Here is a 24,800-nt window from a genome sequence, read left to right as displayed (position 1 = left end):
CAGTGTCTCAGAGTGAGGCATAAGAGTGAAAGTTTTGGTTTTGAAGGTAGATGTGCTTCCAGAAAAGTCACTAGCATGGGACTAAAAACTGGGGAAGAATTGGGCAAGGACTTCATGGTTTGGCCTCATAGACAAAATCCTTTACAGTTAAAGAAAACAACCAATATAAGGTGGCCTATACAGCAGCTTCATACATCAGTAGGAGAAACGGAATTATTCTGCAGCCCTGCTGGAATGACCATTAGTACAGTGGTACAGTCCCAGCACTGTCTGTCTCTGATAAATTACAGGTCTCTCCCCTTCATTCCTGGTGGAATGTCCCATATCACATACATGTCCTTTATTTACACCATGCATCTTTTCATCTGTTACTGGGAAATTTGCTTCCATTCTGCCAATGAAAAGCAAAAGCTGAAGTTCAGTATAAGAAACTTTAAACTGCAATTTAGTTCAATAGATACATACAGTAGCTGATCATCTGTGTGCATTACAGCTCTCCCTGATCAATAGTAATTCAGTGCTATAGCATGCTGTATCATCATCTGACAGATATTTTAAGACTTGATTAGTCGTAGGCTCTTTCCAGGGCCCACTGGGACACTACTACAATGTTCAATTATAAAGTCCTCCTTCGGAAAGCATGAAACAGGGGATTTCTCATTTCCCAGATAAGAGACGCCTCACCGAAATGCCAGAGATTTCTCACTTCCCTGTTTCTAAAGCTCTAGCTGATTTTTTCCTAACAGAGTCTTGAGGATGGAACTCAGACCTCGTCCCCAGCAAGACAAAAAGATGTGCACAAGAGTGTTTTGGATGGTGTTTCCTCATGCCTGCTTCATCTCTTCTTTAGTGATCTATGCTTTTCTGGGGGCTGTCATGTTTTCTTACATTGAGGGTAACAGAAATTATAATGAAAGTAAAGAATATAAGGATTTTATGCTGAAGCTGTGGAACCTCTCAAAAGATTTAACAGGTATGTGCAGTAATAGAAAAATGACTTCGCTTACAGGTATTACCGATCCCCTTGTCATTCAAATTAGATTGCTTAACTTGTGACTATATACTTCAAAATAATGAAGGGTAAGTGTGGAGGCAGCTTTTCCTTATGTATAGAATGTATTTATTAGCTTTAATTATGATTTCCAGGCTGTAAACTTCCACGATCCCTATGTGAATGTTTGACTAGATTTTTGTAGTGCTTGTCTACTTCTCTTTTTCTTGCATCACTGGAAAGATTAGAGTTACCCTGGATAGCTAAACAGTGACTGATTGCCTAGCTATTGTAACATCCCTCATGTGGGTCTCCTTTAGTCACCTAGTAATCGGAGGTCAGCCTGCTGCCTTACAAAACAAAAACATTACAGTTCAGAGAGTCAAAGGAAAGCTGGATCCTAATAATCATTTATGTGAAGGATGGGTCCAAATACAGGCGATATAATGCCAAGATGGCAAAGAAAGAGAGAGTGGTAGCACTTATTCATTGTCTACAGCAGACTAAATAGATAAAAGAGCTTTAAGTGAATGGTCACTGGCTCTTTCTGAGGGCTTGTCTACACTTAAAAAATTACCAAAATAACAACTCCAGAATAATTATTCCAGAAGAGTTATTTATTTCAGTATAAACCTTCTGTGGACACTTATTCCAGAATATGAGTGCCTTTTTTCAACTGATCTTACTCTATTTTGGAAGTGATTTTTATCAGAGAGGGATTACAGGGGGTAAGTCACACTCCAAAGATGCCTATATGTGCAGGCTATAGGAGTAGCTGCTAGAGATAATGCATTTGGTATTTATCCACAGCTAGGAGCCATGGGTCTCAGCAGTAGACCACAAATGGAGACTTTTCTGTTTATCTTCTGATTACAAATGGTTTTACTTTCTTAAGTAAAAGACCATGCTGGTTGCACCTCTTTTCCCTCTCACCTCTGTCTCCCCGCAGTTCAATTATTCAATCAGAAGAAGAATAAACCAGGTACCTAAAAGAGAAGAACTGGATGTCATGAAAGACAGATGTCAAATTTTGTGTCATTCTCTCTTTGGTATATCTTCTACCTTTCTCTTTTTAAAAATTACCCAGTTTCTTTGTACTCATTTTTTAATGTTATATGCTTTCACCCATCAGCCCACCCTCCTCTGTTTCTTCACCATAGCTACTAGCCTGACTCTGCTTACAGCATGGGCAAACATACGTTTGTGTGTGGATATGTTCTTCTTTTAAAGTAACAGAGCCAGATCCTCAGCCGGCATAATGGAGTTATGCTGATTTACAGCAGCTGCTGGTGTGGCCCAGCATCTTGAAGCAGTTACCACATGCTATTTTGTTATTGTAACAGAAAATATGACAGAAAACGAGAAGATATTTAAGAAAAGAGTCCATGACCTGTTTACCAAAGCTAAGTTGGAATGGTTTGCAGATCCAAAAGAACAATGGTCTTTACCTGGGTCTCTCTTTTTCTGCTGTACTGTGTTCACAACAGTGGGTAAGTTGTGAGGTAAAGTATACTTAACATTTGATGCTAATCACTGCATTTAACTCATGGGTTTCATCCAATGAATTCACAAAGGACGACTTATATTTGTAGTGAGTAATTCGAGTTAAAATGTTATCCAGTGCTCTGTATACCAGTATATTCTAATGCATTTTAGCACTGAGGTTGTTGTAATTGGACATGCAAATTAGCTGCTCAGGTGCATGCACACATGGTCATCATGACTTAATGCAACTTTTTTGTAAAAAAGAACAAACAAGTTTTCTCTACTGTTTTGGTTCAAAATGTGCTCTTGCCCTCCCCACTGTTATGAATGATGCTGGGTGTTGCCCTCCACCACAGAGGTGGTGATCTGATTTTAAAGCGCTTCACAGTTGTTGAGGTTGAAAAGTGTGTTATAAATATAAGGCATTATAACTAATTCTTTCTTGCGTATCCACCGAGACATATTGAGAATGGCTAGTCAAGCTTCTATAAAGTACTCCTGACATTTTCCAGTCTGGCTCCAGAAGTAGACAGATGACCTAGATACAAACAAAAATGGCCTGTTCTAGTCCCTTCTCTACAACACTGTGGGGTGCTACTTTCCGTGTGCTTCTGCTGTTCTTCTTGACACCAGTCTCACCCATTGGCAAGCGCAGGCAGTGACATAGGGTATGTCTACACTACGAGATTATTCCGATTTTACATAAACCGGTTTTGTAAAACAGATTGTATAAAGTCAAGTGCACGCGGCTACACTAAGCACATTAATTCAGCGGTGCGCGTCCATGTACCGAGGCTAGCATCCATTTCCAGAGCGTTGCACTGTGGGTAGCTATCCCTTAGCTATCCCATAGTTCCTGCAGTCTCCCTCGCCCATTGGAATTCTGGGTTTAGATCCCAATGCAAAAACAGTGTCGCGAGTGATTATGGGTAAATATCATCACTCAGTCCTTCCTCCATGAAAGCAACGGCAGACAATCATTTCGTGCCCTTTTCCCCTGGATTGCCCTGGCAGACGCCATAGCATGGCAACCATGGAGCCCGTTTTGACTTTTGTCACTGTCACCGTATGTGTACTGGATGCTAGTGATAGACGCGGTACTGCAGTGCTACACAGCAGCATTCATTTGCCTTTGCAAAGTAGCAGAGATGGTTACCATCCCTATTGTATCGTCTGCCATGCCATTGTAAATTGGTGATGAGATGACTGTTATCAGTCGTTCTGTACCATCTGCTGCTGTCATGGGTGCTCCTGGCTGGCCTCGCTGAGGTCAACCGGGGGCGCATGGACTAAAATGGGAAATGACTCCCCGGGTCATTCCCTTCTTTATGTTTTGTCTAAAAATAGAGTCAGTCCTGCCTAGAATATGGGGCAAATGTACTAGAGAACCAGAGAGCACAGCCACTCCGTGTCAGAGCCCCAGAAATCCCACAGAAATGAGCTGCACGCCATTCTATGGGGTGCCCCTGCAACAACCCCACCCGTTGCTTCCCTCCTCCCCCAACCCTCCTGGGCTACCGTGGCAGTGTCCCCTCATTTGTGTGATGAAGTAATAAAGAATGCAGGAATAAGAAACACTGAGTTTTTAGTGAGATAAAATGAGGGGGAGGAAGCCTCCAGGTGCTATGATATTCCAGGCAGGACATTAAAGGGTGGAGGGGGAGAGGAGCCCAGCCTCCTGTTGCTATGATAGTCCAGGCAGTACAGAATCTTTTCTTTAGATATGAAAGGGGTGGGGCTGATGGAGCTCAGCCTCCAGTTGCTATGATGAGGACAGTTACCAGCCATTCTGTACCATCTGCCGGGAATGACCAGGAGTCATTCCCATTTTTACCCAGGCGCCCCCGGCCGACCTCATTGAGGCCAGCCAGGAGCATTCACGGGCTGATGATGATGATGGATAGCAGTCATATTGTACCATCTACCACTAGGAAGGGGATGCTGGTGTTCAGCGCTGCAGCACCCAGTCTACCAGCAGCATGCAGTAGACGTAGGGTGACATTGAAAAAAGGTGAGAAATGTTTTTTTTCCCTTTTATTTCAGGGTAGGGAAGGGTGTAAATTGATGACATATATCCTGAAACACCCAGGAAAATGTTTTTGACCCTTCAGGCATTGGGAGCTCAGCCAAGAATGCAAATGCTTTTCAGAGACTGCGGGGACTGTGGGATGGCTGGAGTCCTCAGTACCGCCTCCCTCCCTCCATAAGCGTCCATTTGATTCTTTGGCTTTCCGTTACGCTTGTCACACAGCACTGTGCTGTGGCCTCTGTCTATCGCAGCCTGGAGATTTTTTCAAATGTTTTGTCATTTCATCTTCTATAATGGAGCTCTGATAGGACAGATTTGTCTCCCCATACAGCGATCAGATCCAGTATCTCCCGTACGGTCCATGCTGGAGCTCTTTTTGGATTTGGAACTGCATCGCCACCCGTGCTGATCAGAGCTCCACGCTGGGCAAACAGGAAATGAAATTCAAAAGTTCACAAGGCTTTTCCTGTCTACCTGGCCATTGCATCCGAGTTCAGATTGCTTTCCAGAGCAGTCACAATGGTGCACTGTGGGATACTGCCCGGAGGCCAATACCGTCAATTTGCGGCCACACTAACTCTAATCCGACATGGCAATACCGATTTCAGCGCTACTCCTCTCATCGGGGAGGAGTACAGAAATCAGTTTAAAGAGCCCTTTATATCGATATAAGGGCCTTGTTGTGTGGACGGGTGCAGGGTTAAATTGGTTTAACGCTGCTAAATTCGGTTTAAATGTGTAGTGTAGACCAGGCCTAAGTCTTCCACATAGAACCACTCAGTTAGAACGTGCATGCCTGAGACAATGACCAACACCACCTTTTGTAAGGGAAGGTCAGGAGGCACCAACAGCAATCCAGAGAGGCTAACAAGTAAAGGGACAGAGATAGAAGATTTCTCGGGTGGACGTGTGTGTTTTTTAAAGAAGGTAACACAGTCAGATATCCAGCTGAAACCTGTATTTATTCAACTGACCAAAGTTCAGTTAAACTAAATATGGGTATGAAAAGTTATCTGACATAATCCTTCAGCATAAGATATGAGAGAATCTACAGTTTTCAAACAACGTGCACACACTCATGTCTCTATAAGTGCTTGGACTCAGAATTCATTCTCCTGTATAACCTCAGCTATACTCCTCCCTATCCCGCTATTAAGAAATCAGTTTCAAGATCTCAGGTTGTGTGGTTAAAGTCTCCTTCCCACTCCTTAAACCAGAGGTTCTCAAACTGTGGTCCGTGGAGAGCTCCATTCAGATGGTCTGCGGATAGTTCCCTCTAAGGTACGCTCCTGGGTGGCCACACATGAGAGAATGAAGGGCCACTCACCTAATTAGTGGACCCGCACAGGCATGGCTCTACTAATTAGGTGCCTGGACCCTGGAGAAGACATACATGTAAGGTGAGGTGGTGGCCTTGGGGGGAGAAGTGGGGTAGATGGAAGAGGACAGTGGGGCGAGAAGAGGAGGTGGGGGGAATTTGGGATGTTCAGGGCTGTGGCGGCCAGAGAAAGAGGCAACTTTTCCCAGCTCCAGGACTGCAGCTGTGAGGGAGAGATGGCCTCCTTCCCAGCCTCAGCTCTGTGGCGGGGAAGAGACCTCCCCTCTTCCCAGCTCCAGCTCGGAGGCTGCTGCAGTGGGAGAGAGAGGGAGAGACCCCTTTTGTTCCCAACCCCAGTTCACAGACTGCCACAGCGGGGGAGAAAGGGCGCATCCATCACATTAGAAAGGTTAGACTACTGATATTAAAATATGAGTTGTGTCCTTTTATTTGTAGAACAAAAAAAAATCGTTAAGGTTTTCTTTATATATAGCGCTTTTATCAAAATGCTTTACAATAGTTAGCTAACAGGCAGGGCTGCCTGGGGGCGGGGAGTCAAGAGGAGCAATTTTCCCCAGGCCCTGAGTCCCACAGGGGCCCCCACATGAGTTTTTTGGGGCTCCTCGAGCGGGGTCCTTCACTTGCTCCCGGGGGCCTGGAAAACTCTTGCGGGGCCTGGGACCTGGGAGCTTCTTCCGCTCCTGGTCTTTGCCAGCAGGGGGTCCTTCTGCACGGAAGCAGAAGGACCCCCCCGCCGGTAAATTACCACTGAAGTGGGACCCACTGCCAAAGTGCAGCCGGGTCTTCAGCGGTAATTCGTCGTCGGGGGCCCTTCCTTTCTGGGACCCACCGCCGAAGTGCCCCAAAGACCCGCGGCAGGGGTTCCCCGCTGCCGAATTACCGCTGAAGACGCGGCTGCACTTCGGCGGCGGGTCCCACTTTGGCAGCAATTTAGCGGCGGGGGGCCCCTGCTGCGGGTCTTCGGGGCACTTCGGTGGTGGGTCCCAGAACGGAGGGACCCCCCGCCGCTGAAGACCCCAGGCCTCCGGAATCCTCTGGGCGGCCCTGCTAACAGTACAAACAACATTTGGAAAGATCATTAAGTGGTCCGCTGAGACCCCCAGCAATTTTCAAGTGGATCGCGAAAAAAAAAGTTTGAGAACCATTGCCTTAGACTACTTTCTTTGGTTACCCCTTTCTGCCTTTCCATGGCTGTTAATCTTCCTCTTTGTTACATTTAAAAAAAAATTCCATCCATTTTCTTTACAGCCTAGAACCAGAATGTAATCACACCAGGGTGGTTATTATACATGGAATATCCTGCACTACTGGTTTTCTAGATATGACTGAACTACCCCACAAGTACCTCTGCATATGTAGGCAGTGGACAAGCTACAACCAGAGTGGGTTTGTCTACATCTGCACCTTTTCTTATGGGACTTCTGTGAGAGAGGCATTAGGATTTTATTTATTTATTTTACTGACTCAGGCAAAATCCCCTCTGACTTCAATATAAGGGCTGATTTGTAGAATGGGTCTACATGGAAGTTTGATTCTCTTCCATCTCTGCAATTTCATGTTCTTCCACATATAATATTTTGCTACTGCAAATGACTTAAAAAGGAAGACAAACCATAGTTAAAACTAGACATCATTAATTTCAGTGGGGAGTTTTGCTTGAGTAAGGACCAAAGGATCAGTATGGACACATTTTGCTTAAACATCAAACCAAATTGGCTAAGGATATAATCTAGTAAGTGCTGTAGCTGATGTTATTTTTTGCGGGAGTGCAACTTAAGAGAGTCTCACACTAGGAATGCAAAATAGTTTCCTCTCTGGAGAGAAATGAGGAAGTATAGATAGCAGGTGCTAGTAAGTAGTAGTAAATATTTATGACTGGTAAATGTGTCCAAATCTCTTACATGATTTAGGACCTTAAGTCTTATTTTCAGAAGTGAATTAGGCACTTAGAAGCACTCATACTCCCATCCTATGTCCTTGATCCAAAATAAGCCGTATTTATCAACCTTCCCAGGAAGCTATAAACCAGATCTGTTTGCTTAGGCTCTTCGGAAGGCCTAAGATGCTTGGGGGTCTAGAGGAGGCTAGGAGCAAGGGATATTCATTTTTGTTGTTGATTGAGAGCCATTTGTGTGGGGTGAGATCAGCTGTTGCTCTGTTATTTGGCTGGATTATATTTGTAATAAATGTTAAAGCAACTATAACTTGTGATAGGCACTTTTATGTATATGAATCAAAAGGAAAAAAGAAATCACTCTCCACATATTAATTACAGTAATTAATCCTCACAACTCACCTCTGCAGAGTAATAATTAGCATAATTAGCACAGATGTGGAAATGGAGACACACAAGATAAATAACCTGCCAATGGCCACATACTGAGTTAGTGGCAGAGGCTGGATTAGAACATAAAGACTATAGCTATCTTTAGTAGGAATGAAGGTGACCTGGCAATTATACTCCAGTATTTGGTTTAATAATCTTAAAGACAGACCCCAAAATCATCTAAGAGGAAACAGTTTTGACTAAGGAAGAGAAAAGGGTTTTTAAAAAGGATTCTTTATGCCTTTTTGGAGGACAAAGAAGAGAACTTCCATTAAAAACGTTAATACAATTTCTCTCTGTTATCTTTTCCCTAATGGAAATGTATTAATTTAGTGTTAGGGTTTTAACTTCACATCCAAAGAAGCAATGGCATAACTGCAGGAAAGGAGTTCTATGTCCTAATTTAATTTGCAATTGTATATCTTACACTACCATTTTGTTACTTAAATTGATCATTTGGCAGTGGAAGTCTGGTAATAATTTTGCATTAGTTGCATTTGATATTGGTACTTTTTAGACCACTAGAGTAAAGTGTTATTGGTTTCCAGCCATGCTCTTCAATGGAGAAAACGTGTGTCCCCTAAAGCCCAGTTTAACAACTCTCCATATGTCAAATGCAACTCCTGCCATTAAAATCAGATCTAACAAACTGTAAACAGTTTCAAATCATTGACAGTGACAATTATGATCAACAATGGCCCCAAGTCATAAGTCAAGGTGTTGGGATTCATTGTTCCAAGCTATTTAACAGAATAACCAGTTGCAAAAATTCAGGTTAGAATCCAGATCTGAATTTACCAAAATACAGGGAGTTTTGATCTGGTGTTCCATTCTGGGTCAATTTCTATGTATGAGCTACCACATGCAAAAAACTCTCTGCTTTCAGGTAAGTTTTATGGTTTGTGCATATGCTCTTTCAGAAGGAATACGGTGAAGGTCCTTCTGCTCTAAGTCACACCCATCTACAAAGCCCCCAGCCTAAGAAGTTTTTTAAAGGATTGAGATAAATGTTAAAAAAAAAAAAAAAAAAAAAAGACCACACAGACTATTGACTAAAATATCACCACACAAACTATTGACTTAAAACTGACCGTATTAAAAAGTTCAACGTTTTGAATACAAAATAAATTGCAGTGTTCTATTTTTATTTTGTTTTTAGGTTATGGCCATAGCTACCCTGTAACAAAGGCTGGAAAATATCTGTGTATGCTATATGCATTATTTGGCATACCTCTGATGTTCTTGGTTCTGACAGACCTGGGAGACATCCTTGCAACTATCTTAGCCAAGTCTTATAATGAATTTAGAAAACTTCAGTCAAAAATGTTAGCCTCTAAACCAGCTAAACTGTGTTCTGGATGCATCTGTAAGAAAAACAATGAAATAAAAACTGGATCATCATTGCTTATGCTACACAAGATAGTCATCCAGGAACCTTTAAGTATCACGGAAGTGCTGAAAAGCCATTCCTCTGTTAAAAGGAAGTCACTGCAATCCCGGAATGCTGAAATATTTGAAATGCTAATTGCAAGAGAAAATCAATGCCTTATGCCACCAAGAATTAACCAATTTGAAAGATGGAGTTCATGTCCTGAACTAGATTCAGGGAAGATGACCTGTGTCATCGAAAACTTTGGCAAAGAACTCGAAAAGTTAGATGTGCCCATCTTGCTAATGGCACTAATTGTCTTTGCATACATCTCCTGTGCAGCAGCTATTCTTCCACAGTGGGAAAACCACATGGATTTTGAGGAGGCTTTCTATTTTTGTTTTATCACCTTGACAACAATTGGGTTTGGTGATATTCACTTGGAACATCCTAACTTTTTCTTGTTTTTTTCCCTCTATATTGTCATTGGTATGGAAATAGTCATCATTGCTTTTAAGCTGGGACAAAACCGATTGATTGGCTTGTACAGAAAGGTGATTTCATATGTTAGTAAGAAGACGTCAAGACAGTATGAGAAGTATCCATGTAAAAAATAGCCATCATTTCTCCCAGTCATATTCACTGGCAATTGCAAACAGATGAAATTGTTAGTGAGTTTTCTTCTCCCTGATTTATGGAAGGCTTAGAGGGGACCATATTTCCCCCTCATTTACATGAGCTCCACTTGTTCTGAAATCATGCTGTAAACTGGTGGAAGGCCTCAGGAGAAAATAGACAGGTGCAGTCAGCAAAGGTTTTCCTCAAGAGATAATATTTGTAACCAGAAAAAATAAAAAACTCCACAACTAACATTTAAAAAACCCTCCCCCAGCCGGGAGTCAGCTCAATCTTATAAGCCCTGGTAGTGGAGGTCTGTCTACCCACAGGCAGTCTCTCCTCTCTGCCGCCCAAAGTGTTAAATTATGGTTCTTCCCCACAGCACCTGCAGAAGTACAGTTAAAGCTAACCTTTTGTTCACCGGGACCAGACAGTGGCCCTGTCCTCTGTTACACATCTACCCATTTTTCAATGGCGGAACTTGGCTGAGATAATTAAACATAATTAAGGTATGCACCCACCTAGCTGTTCATTCATGCTATTAACACATCTAAGTTTTTTAATGGTCAGTGTAATGTTAAAATTTAAAAAGGCCAACTTTTCTCAAAACCCCTCATCCTCTCCAGCTGTTTTGCAGTGTTCAGGCAGTGCAAAGCAGACAGAAAACTGCTCCTAAATTGGTAGCTGGGGATAGGGTGACCAGACAGCAAGTGTGAAAAATCGGGACGGGGGTGGGGGATAATAGGATATAAGCTTATATAAGACAAAGGCCCAAATATCGGGACTGTCCCTATAAAATCAGGACATCTGCTCACCCTAGCTGGGGATTCCCCTTGGGTAGGGAAATGCCTGGGTGACACAAAGCCAGCCAGCATAGCTAGCCCACTTCCTGCCCCAGCATAGCGGGACTGGCAGGAGTACACTGGACTCTGGTGATCTCAGACTGACAAAGCAGCCATAAGGTGATCATTCTAGCTGATGTAAATAGTAGCAGTCTTAGGCTGCTCTAAGTTTTGAATGGAGCTGGCCCCAGAATCAGAAAAGTGGAAAAATGGCTTAGCCACCTTTATCCCCTCATTCACTGCTCAGCCAGACCTGAGGATCTAACCCAAAGTTTGTTACCGTGAGAATAATATTTCTTCTATAATGTTCAACATGTTTTTCCAGTTAGGAACAGGATATTTGAAATCAAAGTTACATAAATACCATAGTTTTAGAAACGTTACTGTCCTGCACACTGAAGCATTCTACTGTAAATCAGTTCCCTGTATTAAGGATTAGCATTTGTACCCTTTCAACTCTTTGTAATCAGTGTAATGTACATAAGTTTATGGTGTCCATCTATAACATGCAGCTGCTAATCACAATTTCTGTTCTAGAGATAGCAATTTGTGCGAATGCACGCAACAAACCTGAAACTGTGTTACAACTTATGAACCATAGCTACTGGTATATTATTAGTGGGACAGTATGGTCTAAACTGACTGAGTTTGGGACTGGAACCCTAGAAGCCCTGAGTGCTAATCCCAACTCTGCCACTGACTTGCAGTGTGGCCTTGGACAAGTCACTCCACCTCTGTCACTTCGCCATCTGAAAATAGGGAAACACCACTTACCACAACCAAGGGTGTTGTGCAACTTACATAGTTAATGCTTGTTGAGTACTCTGAACTTGTAAAGCACATTATATGTGCCAAGTATTAGGAATAATAATTTTACTGACCAAAGATCCTATCATGCTAACCATACATCTTTTTATGTATCAAAACTAGATACATACTCTATAAAGGGAACCACTGCATTTAACCAGCTCTGTCTTAGCTTGCAAATTATAAGCATAAAAACTGAATTTTAATGAAGACTGTAAATATTATAGTGCATTTTGACCATTGTGTGACGTATGTTATTTTTATTAGCAGGTTTGCCCTTTGAAGTTGATATTTTCTGAATGTTTATATGGTATCTCTTGTAATCTCAGTGAAGAATGGTGATTTATATTCAGTACTAATTATTAATGGCTATTAGTAGTAATTAAACACCGATGATGTATAAAATACATGCACTGATATAGAAAAATATGTGGTATAATAAAATTAAAGATAATAATAAAGAGCATACAATTCCTGGTTAACTGTTTAAACACTAGCTCAGTTCAGGCTTCAGTGTAAAGTAGCTTCCATTCGAACAATTCTCATCTTGCGTCCGCAGAATTAAATTGGTCGGGATTAAGGTCTTGGACCTGATCCAAAGCACTCCAAAGCTCAACAGAAAGACTCCTATTGACTGAATGGGCTTTGGAACATACCTGCACTGCCCTTTTTGTTTTTTTTCTAAAGTTTTCTTCATGTTAGTGCTCAGTACTGCATCTCTCACTCCCAACTAGTCTTCCTCCTGTGACTGGTCCCACTGATGTCGAAGGGAATACCTGCATATGTACGGATGGGCCCAGGATTAGGCCCACATTGTTTTCTGCTAATATAGTGCACTTGCGTTTTGGCATTTCCTTTTTTACTTATTCAGGAGCAGTTCGGCAGAGCACAATGCATCAGTCAAAACAACAGGACATGAGGAGAGATTCTAAGCACCAAAAAGCTCTGTTCATAGCACGAAGACTTGACTATATTGAGCCCTTTCATCTCTAAATCACCGGTTCAGATCTAGCCAAGATTTTAGTGGGGTAAGTGTTGATCACATCAGGTAGCTCTGTCATTGCCTTTTTGGCTTTCCATCTAGTTCCAGGAGGATGTGCATCAGCTTCATAAAAAACACCTCTACAATTAACACTACTAGGCACTCTTTATGGTAGCTTCAGCAGAGGCAAGAGCCTGAGAAGTTCGAGTGGGAGAATTTCTCTCTGACCCCTAATCTTCCATTTCCTAGAAGTACTTTCAGACCCCTGAACTCCCAGATTAGTGGGGTAGTGGTGGATGTTTTGTTCCACTGTAACAGAGCTGGGCTTGTGGTTTTCATATTCCTATTGAGAAGGATACATGATGGACACTGCATGCTGCTGGATAAATTACTACATTTTAAGAGCCTCTACCAAACATGTTGTTAGTCAAACTTTCCCATTTCTTATTCCCCAACTCCCACACACGGTGTAAAAAAACCATGCGCTGCAACACTATAAACTGTATGTGTTGCTTTACCTGCACAGGCAAGGGGGCTCAAATTGTTTAAGATAAATTCCACCCATGTTTGTTAAAATACACAGGCACAGCTGGTGAGAGAAATGTTGGGAATCTGCTTCCTGACTCCCAGCAAATAATAACCATCAGCAGCCAAAAGATCTCCTATCTACTGGACCACCCTTTTTTTTTTTTTGGAGGGTAAGGGGGCTGATGTCTAAATGTAAAATATTAGTGCACAATTACTTGAATTGTATCTGGAAATCAAGTTATTGTGCATGCCAATAACTAGCCTTTTGCACATGCAATTGTTTGTGAAATTTTAGTAAGTGCATGCACAGATGTTAGTGAGCAACTGTGCACAGTCTTGCACATGGATCTTGGGCTTCCTTTTTAAATAATCAGTGCACTGTCTCAGTCATCTCTTGAGCTCAGACCAAGTTGACATCAGCTGAAAAAACACAATACTTAATCATATTGGAGAATGTTCACCCACAATAAGGAGATTATTGACCCACATTGCTGGGTGAATTCCACCCAGCGAAAGGCATCCATCCAAAATGACAGTGACTGCACACCTTTTCAGATATATATGATGGGAATGGCTGACATACCATAATTTACAGGGAAGTATGTTTTCTAAAAATGTTAAAAAAAAGTCTACTTACTGAGATTTATAAACTGTAAGAACCATGACATAATAGAGTCACTATATGTGTATATAGATATAATGACGTATCTAGAACAGAGGTCCCCAAACTGTGGGGTGCGCCCCTCTAGGGGGACATGGATGAATGTTCAGGATTATGAGGGGAGGAGGGCAAGGAGGGAGCACCACGCTGCCCTGCTCTGCTCCCAGCTCTGCTCCGGCCCCACCTCCAGCTGCGGCTCAGCTCCTGGCCCCATGTCCTGTCCTGCCTCCACGCTCGGCTCCTGGCCGTGGCTCCATTCCCAGCCCCACACTGCCCCCAGTTGCAGCCCCAGCCTCAGCCTCCTTACTCCTCTTCCAGAGCTTCAGCCCTGCTCCTGGCCCTGGTGGGGAGGCATGAACAAGGATAAGGGGCACAATCCTGAAAAGTTTAGGGCCACTGATCTAGAATCATGCATGGATGGAAAAATATACATTGCAAAAGATGTGAAAAGAGAATACAAGTATGATCCATTCTCATACAAGGTTATGCTAAAGCACTGGCAGCAGAAGCCCCATTCTCAGCAAAGTTGCAAATCTTTTACCATGCCTATGCAGTAGGGCAAACATAGCTTTCACCATAGCATCTGCAAAAGTCTGATCAGAGGGATTCAGAATGTTTTTGGCATTCTAACTTCCTGCCTGTGCACTTCATCTGCCATAGTTAATCTGTGAACTATGGTAATACGCTTGGTCAGTGCTAGGGGAGGGACAGCTGGGGTGAAGGCATCGATAGTATGGAACAACAGGTGATCATACTGCAGTACTCAATCACAGACACCTGGGCCTTGTATCTGGTAGTTTGTTCTCCTAGGTCAAGTTTAAAACCTAGTGAAGTCTTCGAGGGTGAACCTGCTTTGGTTGCTAACTACTTGGTGGAAAGGAGGAAAGGCTCCGATTGCTGCCTGGACGAGGTAGTGATCAGACCAGGAGACCGGTGTCTTGGAGATGTCTCCAATATCCAGTCCTAGGCCAAAGACAGGATCCAACATATGTCTGGCTGCATGTGGAGGAACAGAGTTTGCCTGGGGGAATCTGATGGTTTCCATGTAGGCCATGAGCTCAAGTGCTACTGTATCACTGTGGACTGTCTATGTGCGGTTGAGGTCACTAAGGACTAGGAATCTGGAAGATTCCAGAACCCCAGTGGGCATCAGCTCTATAAGATCCTCCAGGAGAATGACAGAGTTTCCCTCTGGAGGTCTCGCTCCTCAGCACGGACTACAAAATCGTAGCCAAGGCCATATCGCTGTGGCTGGGGTCCGTGCTGGAGGACATAATCCACCCAGACCAAACCTACAGTATCCCGTGACATAGCATCTTTGATAACCTGTATCTGGTCCGGGATCTACTGGAGCTTGGGTGCAGGGATGGTCTGTCGTTCGCCCTCCTGTCCCTGGATCAGGAGAAGGCATTCGACAGGGTGGACCATGGGTATCTCCTGGGCACTCTGCGAGCGTTAGGCTTCGGATCCCAGTTTGTGGGTTTTCTCCAGGTGCTGTACGCTTCTGCAGAGTGTCTGGTCAGGCTCAACTGGACCCTGACCGAGCTGGTCAGCTTCGGGCGGGGAGTACGGCAGGGGTGCCCCCTCTCGGGCCAGCTGTACACTCTGGCGATCGAGCCCTTCCTCTGTCTCCTCCGCAGGAGGTTGACGGGATTGGTGCTTCGGGAGCCGGAGCTGCCGCTGGTCCTGTCGGCGTACGCTGATGACGTGCTCCTCGTGGTCCAGGACCCTGGCGATTTGGGGTGGGTGGAGGCTTGCCAGGCTGTGTATTCAGCGGCCTCCTCTTCCTGGGTTAACTGGGTCAAGAGCTCTGGCCTGGTTGTTGGGGACAGGTGGCAGGCAGGCACCCTCCCACCCACGCTTCAGGCCATCTGGTGGAGTGCGGGTCCGCTGCTCTATCTTGGTGTTTATCTTTCTGCCATGCATCCATCTCCGCTGGAGAACTGGCATGGTTTACAGGGCAGGATGATGGAGCAGCTCTGGAAATGGACAAGACTCCTCCAGTGTCTTTCCCTTCGAGGGAGGTCACTGGTGCTCAATCAACTAGTCCTGTCCATGCTCTGGTACCGGCTCAACACCCTGGTCCCGGCCCCGGGCTTCCTGGCCGACATCCAGAGGGTAGTTCTGGAGTTCTTTTGACCAGGGCTGCACTGGGTCTCTGCAGGGGTCCTCCACCTGCCCCTGGAGGAGGGAGGGCAGAGCCTGAAATGCCTACGCACTCAGGTCCACATCTTCCACCTCCAGGCCCTGCAGAGGCTTCTTTATGGTGTGGGTAGTCCGACGTGGAGAGTACTGGTGCACGCCTTCCTGCGCCACTTCCGAGGGCTCCAATACGACCAGCAGCTCCTTTATCTCGATCCGAGGGGGTCTTCCGAGAGACCTCTCTGGGCTGCCGGTCTTCTACCAGGACCTCCTCTGGACCTGGAAGCTGTTCTCTGCGACCAGGTCCGTGGCAGCCACCGAGGGAGCAGATGTCCTCGCGGAGCCCCTGCTACACAATCCCCAGCTCTGTGTGCAGGTGGTGGAGTCCCCCGCGGTACGCCAGAGGTTGGTCCTGGCAGAAGCTACCAGGGTAGGAGACCTCCTGGACTACGACCGGGGAGACTGGCTGGATCCCCTGATGCTTGCTCGGCGTATGGGGCTCTCCAGACCTTGTATTCCCCAGCGTGTACTACAGGAGGTGAAGGCCACTTTGCCGCCCGCTGCTCGGGCCTACCTCGACCGAGTCCTGCGAGAAGGCACGCCCCGCCCATCCTCCACCCTGGGCCCTCCGGACCTTTTCATCGGGCCCCTGCCCGTGGACCCGACCGGCTGTCCTGCCCCTTTTCCGCAAGTCGGCTGCACGATCTGCAGCCGGTCCGCTTCCAAACCGCACCAAGGAAACATCTCTACACGCTCGTGCTCCACACCTTTCACTTCCTCATCCTCGTGTCCCGCCCTGACACAAAGTGGCGGGACCTCCTGCCACCTCTGGAGGGTGAGGAGCCCTGGTGGGCCAGTCTATACTCTACCCTGGTTCCGAGGCCCTCCAGGGATATCAGTTGGCGGCTCCTTCATGGGGCCGTGAGCACGGGTGTATATTTGGCACGGTTTACCCCTGTCCCAGACACCTGTCCCTTCTGCGGCGTGAGGGAGACCCAGGCACACGTTTACTTATAGTGTGCCAGGTTGCAGGCCCTATACTGGCTCCTCACCAATATACTGTTACGTTTTTGCCTACACTTTTCCCCTCAACTCCTTCTCTATGCACTCCCTATCCGTGGCCCCACAGAGTCACGGGACCTCCTGTTCAACCTCCTCCTTGCCCTGGCTAAAATGGCCATCTACGCAACCAGGGAGAGGAGGTTGGCCAATAGAGACTCCTGTGACTGTGGGGCTTGTTTCCGATCCTCTGTCCGTTCACACATCTGGACAGAGTTCCTCTGGGCAGCATCCACTGGCTCCCTGGATGCCTTCGAGGAGCAGTGGGCACTGTCCGGTGGTTCTCTGCTCAGTGTCCCCGTCAGGCTCCCTTCTTATGACCCTTTGACCGCACTCCTGTCCCTGTTCTTTTATTAGTTGTCCCCCGAAATCAGTTGTCCACTGCTTGCAGGAAGAGCAGCCTGTTGCAGCTAGCTGGTGGGGGCTTGGAATCAGGGTGGACCAGGAGCCCCTCTGTCAGCTCCCCGCTCCCCTAAGTTCCCTGTGCAGCAGCTGCCAGCAGGCTATCAGTTGCAGCTATCCCTCCCTTCACTGCCATGTGCTGCTCCTTCCCTCTGCCTTGGAGCTGCTCCCTGAGCCTCCTGCTTGCTGTGCAGTGGAGGAAAAGGGAGGCTAATGTCAGGGTGTCCCCCCTCCCCTCTGCTCCTACACCACACTTACGCCTTCTTCTCCATATAGGGCAGGGTGGGGACACAGACTGAGGAGACAGAGAGCGCCTGGAGGCAGCAGCTGCTCTCTCAACTTCCTGATCCACTTAAAAAGACAATGCACTTAAGAGTGGGTCAGCTTACTTAAAGGGGCAGTGTGCATTTCTCTCTCTCACTCCTACCCACAAGGTGTATGTCTGTCTCTGTCTGCTATGCTATCTCCCCTCCCCTCCATTCCTACTGCCTTGTAGAATGTGAGGCTACATTAACAACGGGTTAACCCTTGAGGGCTCAGCCCAGTGCTAGTTCATCATTTAGAACAGAGGTCTTCAAACTGGGGATTGGGAGCCCTTAGAGGGTCATGAGGTTATTACATGGGGGATTATGAGCCTCCAGCTGGGCGGGCGTGCCCTCTCACAGCGCCCGGTTGAGTTAAGCCTGAGCAGCGGGCAGCAAAACGGCCTTCACCTCCTGTAGTACACGCTGGGGAGTACAAAACCCTGCTTTGCCTCCAGCATTTATAAAGTGTTAAATATATAAAAAAGTATTTTTAATTTATATGGGGGGGAGGGTCGCATTCAGAGGCTTGCTATGTGAAAGGGGTCACCAGTACAAAAGTTTGAGAACCATTGATTTAGCAGCAAGGCATTCCCTGGGAAATATCCCACCCTCTGACACCCTCTAACTTCACCACATCAACCAAGCTTCACAATCATCATAGCTGTGAACAATATTAAATTGTTTGTTGGAAACATATACTCTGTGTGTGTGTGTGTGTGTGTATATATACACACACATATATATAGTTTTTTGTCAGGTGAAAAAAATTTCCTTGGAACCTAACCCCCCTATTTACATTAATTCTTATGGGGAAATTGGATTCGCTTAACATCGTTTCGCTTAAAGTCGCATTTTTCAGGAACATAACTACAACGTTAAGTGAGGATTTACTGTATAAAGACTACAGAGCTGGGGGCCCTTTTGGGCAAAAGCACTGGTTGAAATAGTTGATTTAAAAAATTGATATCATTTTTAGTTAAAAGTATTGTTAAAATTTTGACTTTTGATGGGAAAAAAACCAGGGAAAAACTTAGCTAACATTTTTGCAGAATGTTTCCAGCCAAATTAACTTTTTAAAATTTCTACAGTAATTGTTTTTATGAAAACACAAGAGGGAAAATTCATGTGGGGGTGTTAATTTTGCTTCCTCTTTTATGACCAGTTCTATTGGCTAGTTTAATCCTTGAGGCCAAGAAATGGCAGAGAGAATAAAGTACTTTGTTACCTCCGTGGCCATGTGTGTAGATCCAGCTTGCGACACAATGGTAATTCAGTGGCATACCTACTCTGTGGCTAAATAAGATTCTCTTATTCTCTCAGGGCCTGATCTAAAGCCATTGAAATCAATGGGAGTCCTTCTTTAGACTCCAATGGGCTTTGGATCAGACATTTGTTTTGGATTGTTTCACACAAACCCTGATGATGATCACCTTGATTTAGGAGAATGACATCAGCAATCCTAGTTTTTATTGATGCGTCTTCATGGGACTCCAGAGACCAATTTGAGAAGAACAATGCTAATTGCACTGGCCACAGAGCCATTTACCGAGTTGTGTTCATTAAGCTGTATGTTGTTTCCATGCTTAGCACTGTGCTTCCAGCTGCTTCACGTGATTCTTCACAAAGTTGCAGACACCCACCCTTACAGTGTGGCACCATGTAACACAATCATTCAGCTGATTGTACAAACACTAAAATATTTCTTTTTTAAACAATAAAATCAAAGTTTAATATTTTTCTTAATTGCTGCAAAATATCTGGAAGTAAACTAAGGCTTGTGAACTTTTACTGGAGTTGAAAAGAAGCACATGATAAGCTATACTCAAAAGTTTTATTTACTGTCTGGGTCTATGAATAAAAAGTACACGCTTGTGTTAATGCTTGCTACTAACAAAACTTCTTTTCAAACCACCCTGCAAGGAAAAGTTAAACTGAATACTAAATTGTTTCTATTGCAATTTGTTTCAGCAAATAAACTTTGTGCTGGATGAGACTATGGGCCTATATGTGTATATATGGTTTTTTTTCCTTCTTCAAGGAAAACAGAATAGAGGGCTGGATCCTGGTCCCATTGGAGTCAATGGCAAAACTCCCAGTGGAATCAGTTGAAAACAAAATACGTGATGACAGAAATCCATTTGATCCTAGTTTTAAGTAGCATTTGAGATCTCACTAGAAGGTCTGTTCCCAGTTTTGCAGACCTAAGAATTTGAGATGGCTTAGGGCAACAAACAGAACTTTTGGGAGCTCACCTGTGGTGAACATCTAAAACTTTTGTTAGCATCAACCATACCACCAATGAACAGCACAAACTTATCTATCAGCCACATCTTTGCAATGGTTAGAGATTTGAGGCATGATTCCAATCTCACTTTCTCTATTGTAAATCAGGAGTAACTAGTGTGGGCTCTTTGAATAGTCCTGTTAATAATTAATTATTATTAATTATTTTCAATGCCATGACACATGGGAGTCACCCATCAAGGACCAGAACTCTTAAGTAACTATTCCCCACTCTCTAACCGTTAGTTTCTAGCTACACTTCTGCTGTAGCATGCTTCTTCTCATTTGCAAAGAGAGCTCAGTTCCTATCACTTCTTGTCTTTGCTTATTGGGTATGAAAGAAAAACTCTTTGTAACTAGTTTACAAATATATTCAAAGTCATATATCTGTGTAATAACTGTGGTCTATCTCCAGAATGAAGAAGTCATGTGAAATAGAAGCTCTGATCATCCCGCAAACATGCAAGCCTTATGCAACACAACTGAATATTACAATAAAGCCCATGCATAGCCTAAATGGTGTGTTCCAGTTGTGTTGCCTTCATCCTGCAAATTTCAGTCTGGAGCATAGCCATTTGATTGGTATTTTACCTAGGGGCCAGTGTCTGATAACTTGTGTGTCTATGGTCATAAATAGACATTATGATCTCTGCATAAACCTGCGGGAGCTCTCCAACTAAAACTGGGGAGAAGAATGCCAAGGGCTTATACTATGCCACTTTCTGCATGAGCTGAATCCCTCTCTCTCTCTCTAGGTGTTTATAAAATGCTATCTGGATAGGAGAACAGGGTAATTTAACAGAGCAAGAACACATGGCGAGGACATATTCAGTTGCATATTTCCCTTTGCTAGTGTGGCAAAAGTGTTTAGAGAAATTTGAAACATTTGTACAAATGTAAATCACACTGGGCATATTTTCTAACGCTAAAGTCCAAAGTCTGTGTAGCAAGGGTGTGTGTGCATTAGTGTATCAATGATTGTACCAGATATCATCATGATTACACATGTGCATCACTAGTTAGGTGGTAAGTGAACCTACATTCATGAGTACCTGGGCATGGTTTGCTAAAGCATGGACCTGGTTCTCCACATTTTGAAAATCTGCCCTTCCGTTTTGTTAAGATGAGTAAATGGAGATGATTTCTTGGCATTATTTGTATCTGAACTTGGTATTAAAATGTGATCTGACAGGGAAGACGCGAGAACTGAGAAAATGGAAGCATATTTTAAGCTCTCTCCCGCCCCCAGTTATATAGACTGGAGAGGAACAAATGAGTAAGAATTGAGGCAAAGTGCCCTAAGCCTGTGGAAGGGAGCAGAGCAAACATGGCATGTAGACAGTCCTCTTCGCCCAACCCTATGGATGCCCCATTAGTCCTATTCTGGCATTCACGCCTCCATTAGGACTCTCCATTATATGCATCTGGCTTAAGGTTTTCTAAGTGGACATCTGTTAAAAAGCAGCATTAAATCTCACAGATTCCCTCTTTGGCCTTCGCATAACAGCATGGGCATACTCTAGCTCCAAAGGTCCCCAGGAAGCTATATTGGGATGAGAGTACTATCATGATCCAAAGACCAGTGTCATGAGGCATACTGTCCGCATGACCTGCTGGGTCCTGCTTTCCTGGCAGATACTGGTGCACTGTGCAGTTTGGAGCACGCAAGCCCTTAATCCCTTCTGCAAGGCTGACATGGGGACAACATCTTTAGATTAATTATCTATTTTAACTTTGTTTTTGCCCACCAACCCCCATTGGTTTTGCTGCAGGAGGCAAACACAGATTCCTAAGTTTGCATTACACATACACTGCAACATATTCAAAACATTCCCCACTTGATTAGTCTCCTACTCTCTCTCCCCTTTGCAATTGTTTCTCTTTTAGCTTCCAGTATAATGTGAACCTCAGTTATTTTACTCTAACTCAAAACATCACCATTTCAAACTGAAATCCCGGGACTCCTTAGTGTGGTGCAGTGTCAGTGTTAATCATTAGCCTTCAGACTGTGAGAAGCTGTTCTGTTTTAGTTGCACTTGGTAATTGTGAGAGTTTGGAATTGCAGTGAAACTCTGTGAAAGGATTCTGTATAAAATTTCTCTTTACTCGGAAAATTAAGAGGAAAAAAAAAACTACCCCTCAATTTAGGAAGCTACCTTCTCAATTAACACACAACTGAGCACTAGTCCCCCTAACTGAGCATTTTGCTGTAACACTAAAATTTCTGCCCTGTCTTGGCTGGTTAGCTCAACCCTCTTTATAATGGATTACCCACAATGCTTCACTCAAAAGAATTAAAATCGATCTCCGTTTTAAAAACCTGCCAATTAACTGACATGAGCAGTCAACAGACAGTTAATTCATCTTCAGCCTTTAATGCCAGAACATCCACAATAAAACCACACTAATTAAACAGACAAATCATGAACATACCTTCAACAAAATGGCCATCCAGCTACTAAACTACATTTCCCGAAAGGCTTTAGTCTAGCCTCAGAGATTATGCCTCTGAGACTTAAAAAGCCTCATTGTGCAGCCACTTCATTACAAGCAGCTTCTTACTTCCCATAACCAGCAAGACAGGATGTGCACATCATTCCTTTGTAAACTATCCCTCTCTGCACTGCATAATATCACATCGATTTTATCACTGTATTTAATTGCTTTTACCCAGAAGGATCAGACCATTTCTTCTAAGACTAAAAATACTCAGAGGTACAGAGACCTTTAAACATTTCTTTTAACAAATATACTATGTAAAACTTGCACAGAACAAACCCAAACAAAAAGTTCTGCTGAACAGCAAAAACAAATCAGCTATTTACACCCCTCCATTCACATACATGCCACACTGACACAGATTTGCATTTCCTAGCACTTTTATCCAGGATCCCAGCAGTTGCTGAACACTATAATAAAGGCAACCATCTGAACCTGCAAACCCTTACTCATGCAAGTAAGCTTACTTATGTATTTATATGTATACATACTCCTCCTAATCACCACAGGTTTTTCCTCCACATCTAAGTGGAGCTGGGAAGTATCCTCAGTTTTAGAGATGGGGAACTGAGACATGGAGATTCAATGACCTGATTATAGTCATATAGGAAATCACAGAAACAGGAACTGAGCTCCGATCATATGAGTTCTAGTGCTGTGCCTTAAACTCAAAGCCATCCTTCTTCCCAAGTAGCCAATGGGACTAACTGCATAAGTAAAGGATGCCACTGTGCGTATGAATTTGCAGAAGCATATTCTTTGATCACAAGCAAATGATAGCTGGCTGATGAGCAGCTCCTGTACCTCATAGTAATATGTGATGTCATCATATATTTTATACTTATTAGGGCAAACATTGTAAAGACTTATATTTCAGGAATTATGCAAAAATATGTCTTGTTAATAATTACTTCCACATTTTAAAAACTTCTGACAGATTAATCATAATTATTTTATTATAGTAATGCGTAGAAGCCGAGATCAGGGCCTCAGTGTGCTAGGCACCATACAAACAAATATTAAGACTCACTCCTGTTCTAAAGAGTTTACAGTGTAAACGGACAAGCCTATCTCATGTCATTCTTAACCTATCCTTTTTTTTTTATACGTAACGAATAGACTAGGATTCCATTATTCTAAGCTATTACTAAATGCATCATTTCATCAATGTACTTAGATATAGAGAAGATTATTTTGAGTGCGGTGCAATAATTTATCTTATGTTGTCTATAAAATTCGGTTTGGTCAATTTATTTATTGGGTTGAACTCCTGGACTGTGAAGTAGATATGGTCCTGAGTATCAATAAATAATTATCATAAATGTATGTCAGTGCTGGGGAAAATTAGCCTTCCCTCACTTTACCCTCTCTCTCTGATCTTGCCCAGAATGATTACAAGGGACCCCAGAATGCTGACAACATGCTTTTGTTTATCCACCGTGCCCTGTAATACATGACATTCTATATCTCAGGGGAGCGCCAGGGGCGGCTCTAGACATTTCGCCGCCCCAAGCAGGGCAGCATGCCATGGGGGGCGCTCTGCTGGTCGCCAGGAGGGCGGCAGGCGGCTCTGGTGGACCTCCTGCAGGTGTGCCTGTGGAGGGTCTGCTGGTCCCGCGGTCCGCTGGTCCTGTGGCTTTGGTGGACCTCCCACAGGCGCGCCTGTGAGAGGTCCACCGGAGCCGCGGGACCTGTGGTCCCTCCGCAGGCACGCCAGTGGGAGGTCCACTAGAGCCACGGGACCAGCGGACCCTCCACAGGCACGCCTCCCGGTGACCAGCAGAGCGCCCCCCATGGCATGCTGCCCCAAACACGTGCTTGGAGTGCTGGGGCCTGGAGCTACCCCTGGGGAGTGCCCTGTAACCCTCATATTCCTCATGTATATATATTTGTGATATTGCATATAAAGCATGACAGGTGAGGTATCAGGGGAAAGGTTATGATCTGCTGAAAGCCATGGTTCTGTCTAAATATGTATAGCATCAATGCATATGAAATTATAAGGATTGTGTTGTATGGTTTTTACTAAAATATGCAGTAGGTTTGGGAAGCACCCAGATACTTGCTCTCCAGAGACAACAACAAGGTAAGTAACCAATGCCCGGGTGGGTGCCAAACAGACATCATCCGCCA

At 44.3% G+C, this 24,800-nt stretch overlaps 1 protein-coding gene across 1 annotated transcript; it reads left to right on the top strand.

The window, feature by feature from the left end:
* Window positions 1-756: 756 nt before the first annotated feature.
* On the top strand, window positions 757-10,156 carry KCNK18 (potassium two pore domain channel subfamily K member 18). Its single transcript, XM_050960770.1, has 3 exons — window positions 757-973; window positions 2,335-2,481; window positions 9,330-10,156. Exons 1-3 carry the CDS (start codon window positions 757-759, stop codon window positions 10,154-10,156), a joined length of 1,191 nt encoding a protein of 396 aa, XP_050816727.1.
* Window positions 10,157-24,800: the final 14,644 nt, after the last annotated feature.

Source organism: Gopherus flavomarginatus, chromosome 6 (genome assembly GCF_025201925.1).
Source record: "Gopherus flavomarginatus isolate rGopFla2 chromosome 6, rGopFla2.mat.asm, whole genome shotgun sequence".
NCBI lineage: Eukaryota > Metazoa > Chordata > Testudines > Testudinidae > Gopherus > Gopherus flavomarginatus.
The sequence above is the reverse complement of the archived record's forward strand: the minus strand, read 5'-3'. Positions and strand labels throughout refer to the sequence as shown.

Excerpts from the sequence above, each read along its gene's own strand:
- KCNK18 (XM_050960770.1), top strand. The coding sequence starts at position 757 with ATGGAACTCAGACCTCGTCCCCAGCAAGACAAAAAGATGTGCACAAGA. Across the intron at positions 974-2,334 it reads CCTCTCAAAAGATTTAACAG|AAAATATGACAGAAAACGAG; the intron begins GTATGTGCAGTA and ends TTATTGTAACAG. Across the intron at positions 2,482-9,329 it reads TACTGTGTTCACAACAGTGG|GTTATGGCCATAGCTACCCT; the intron begins GTAAGTTGTGAG and ends TTTTGTTTTTAG.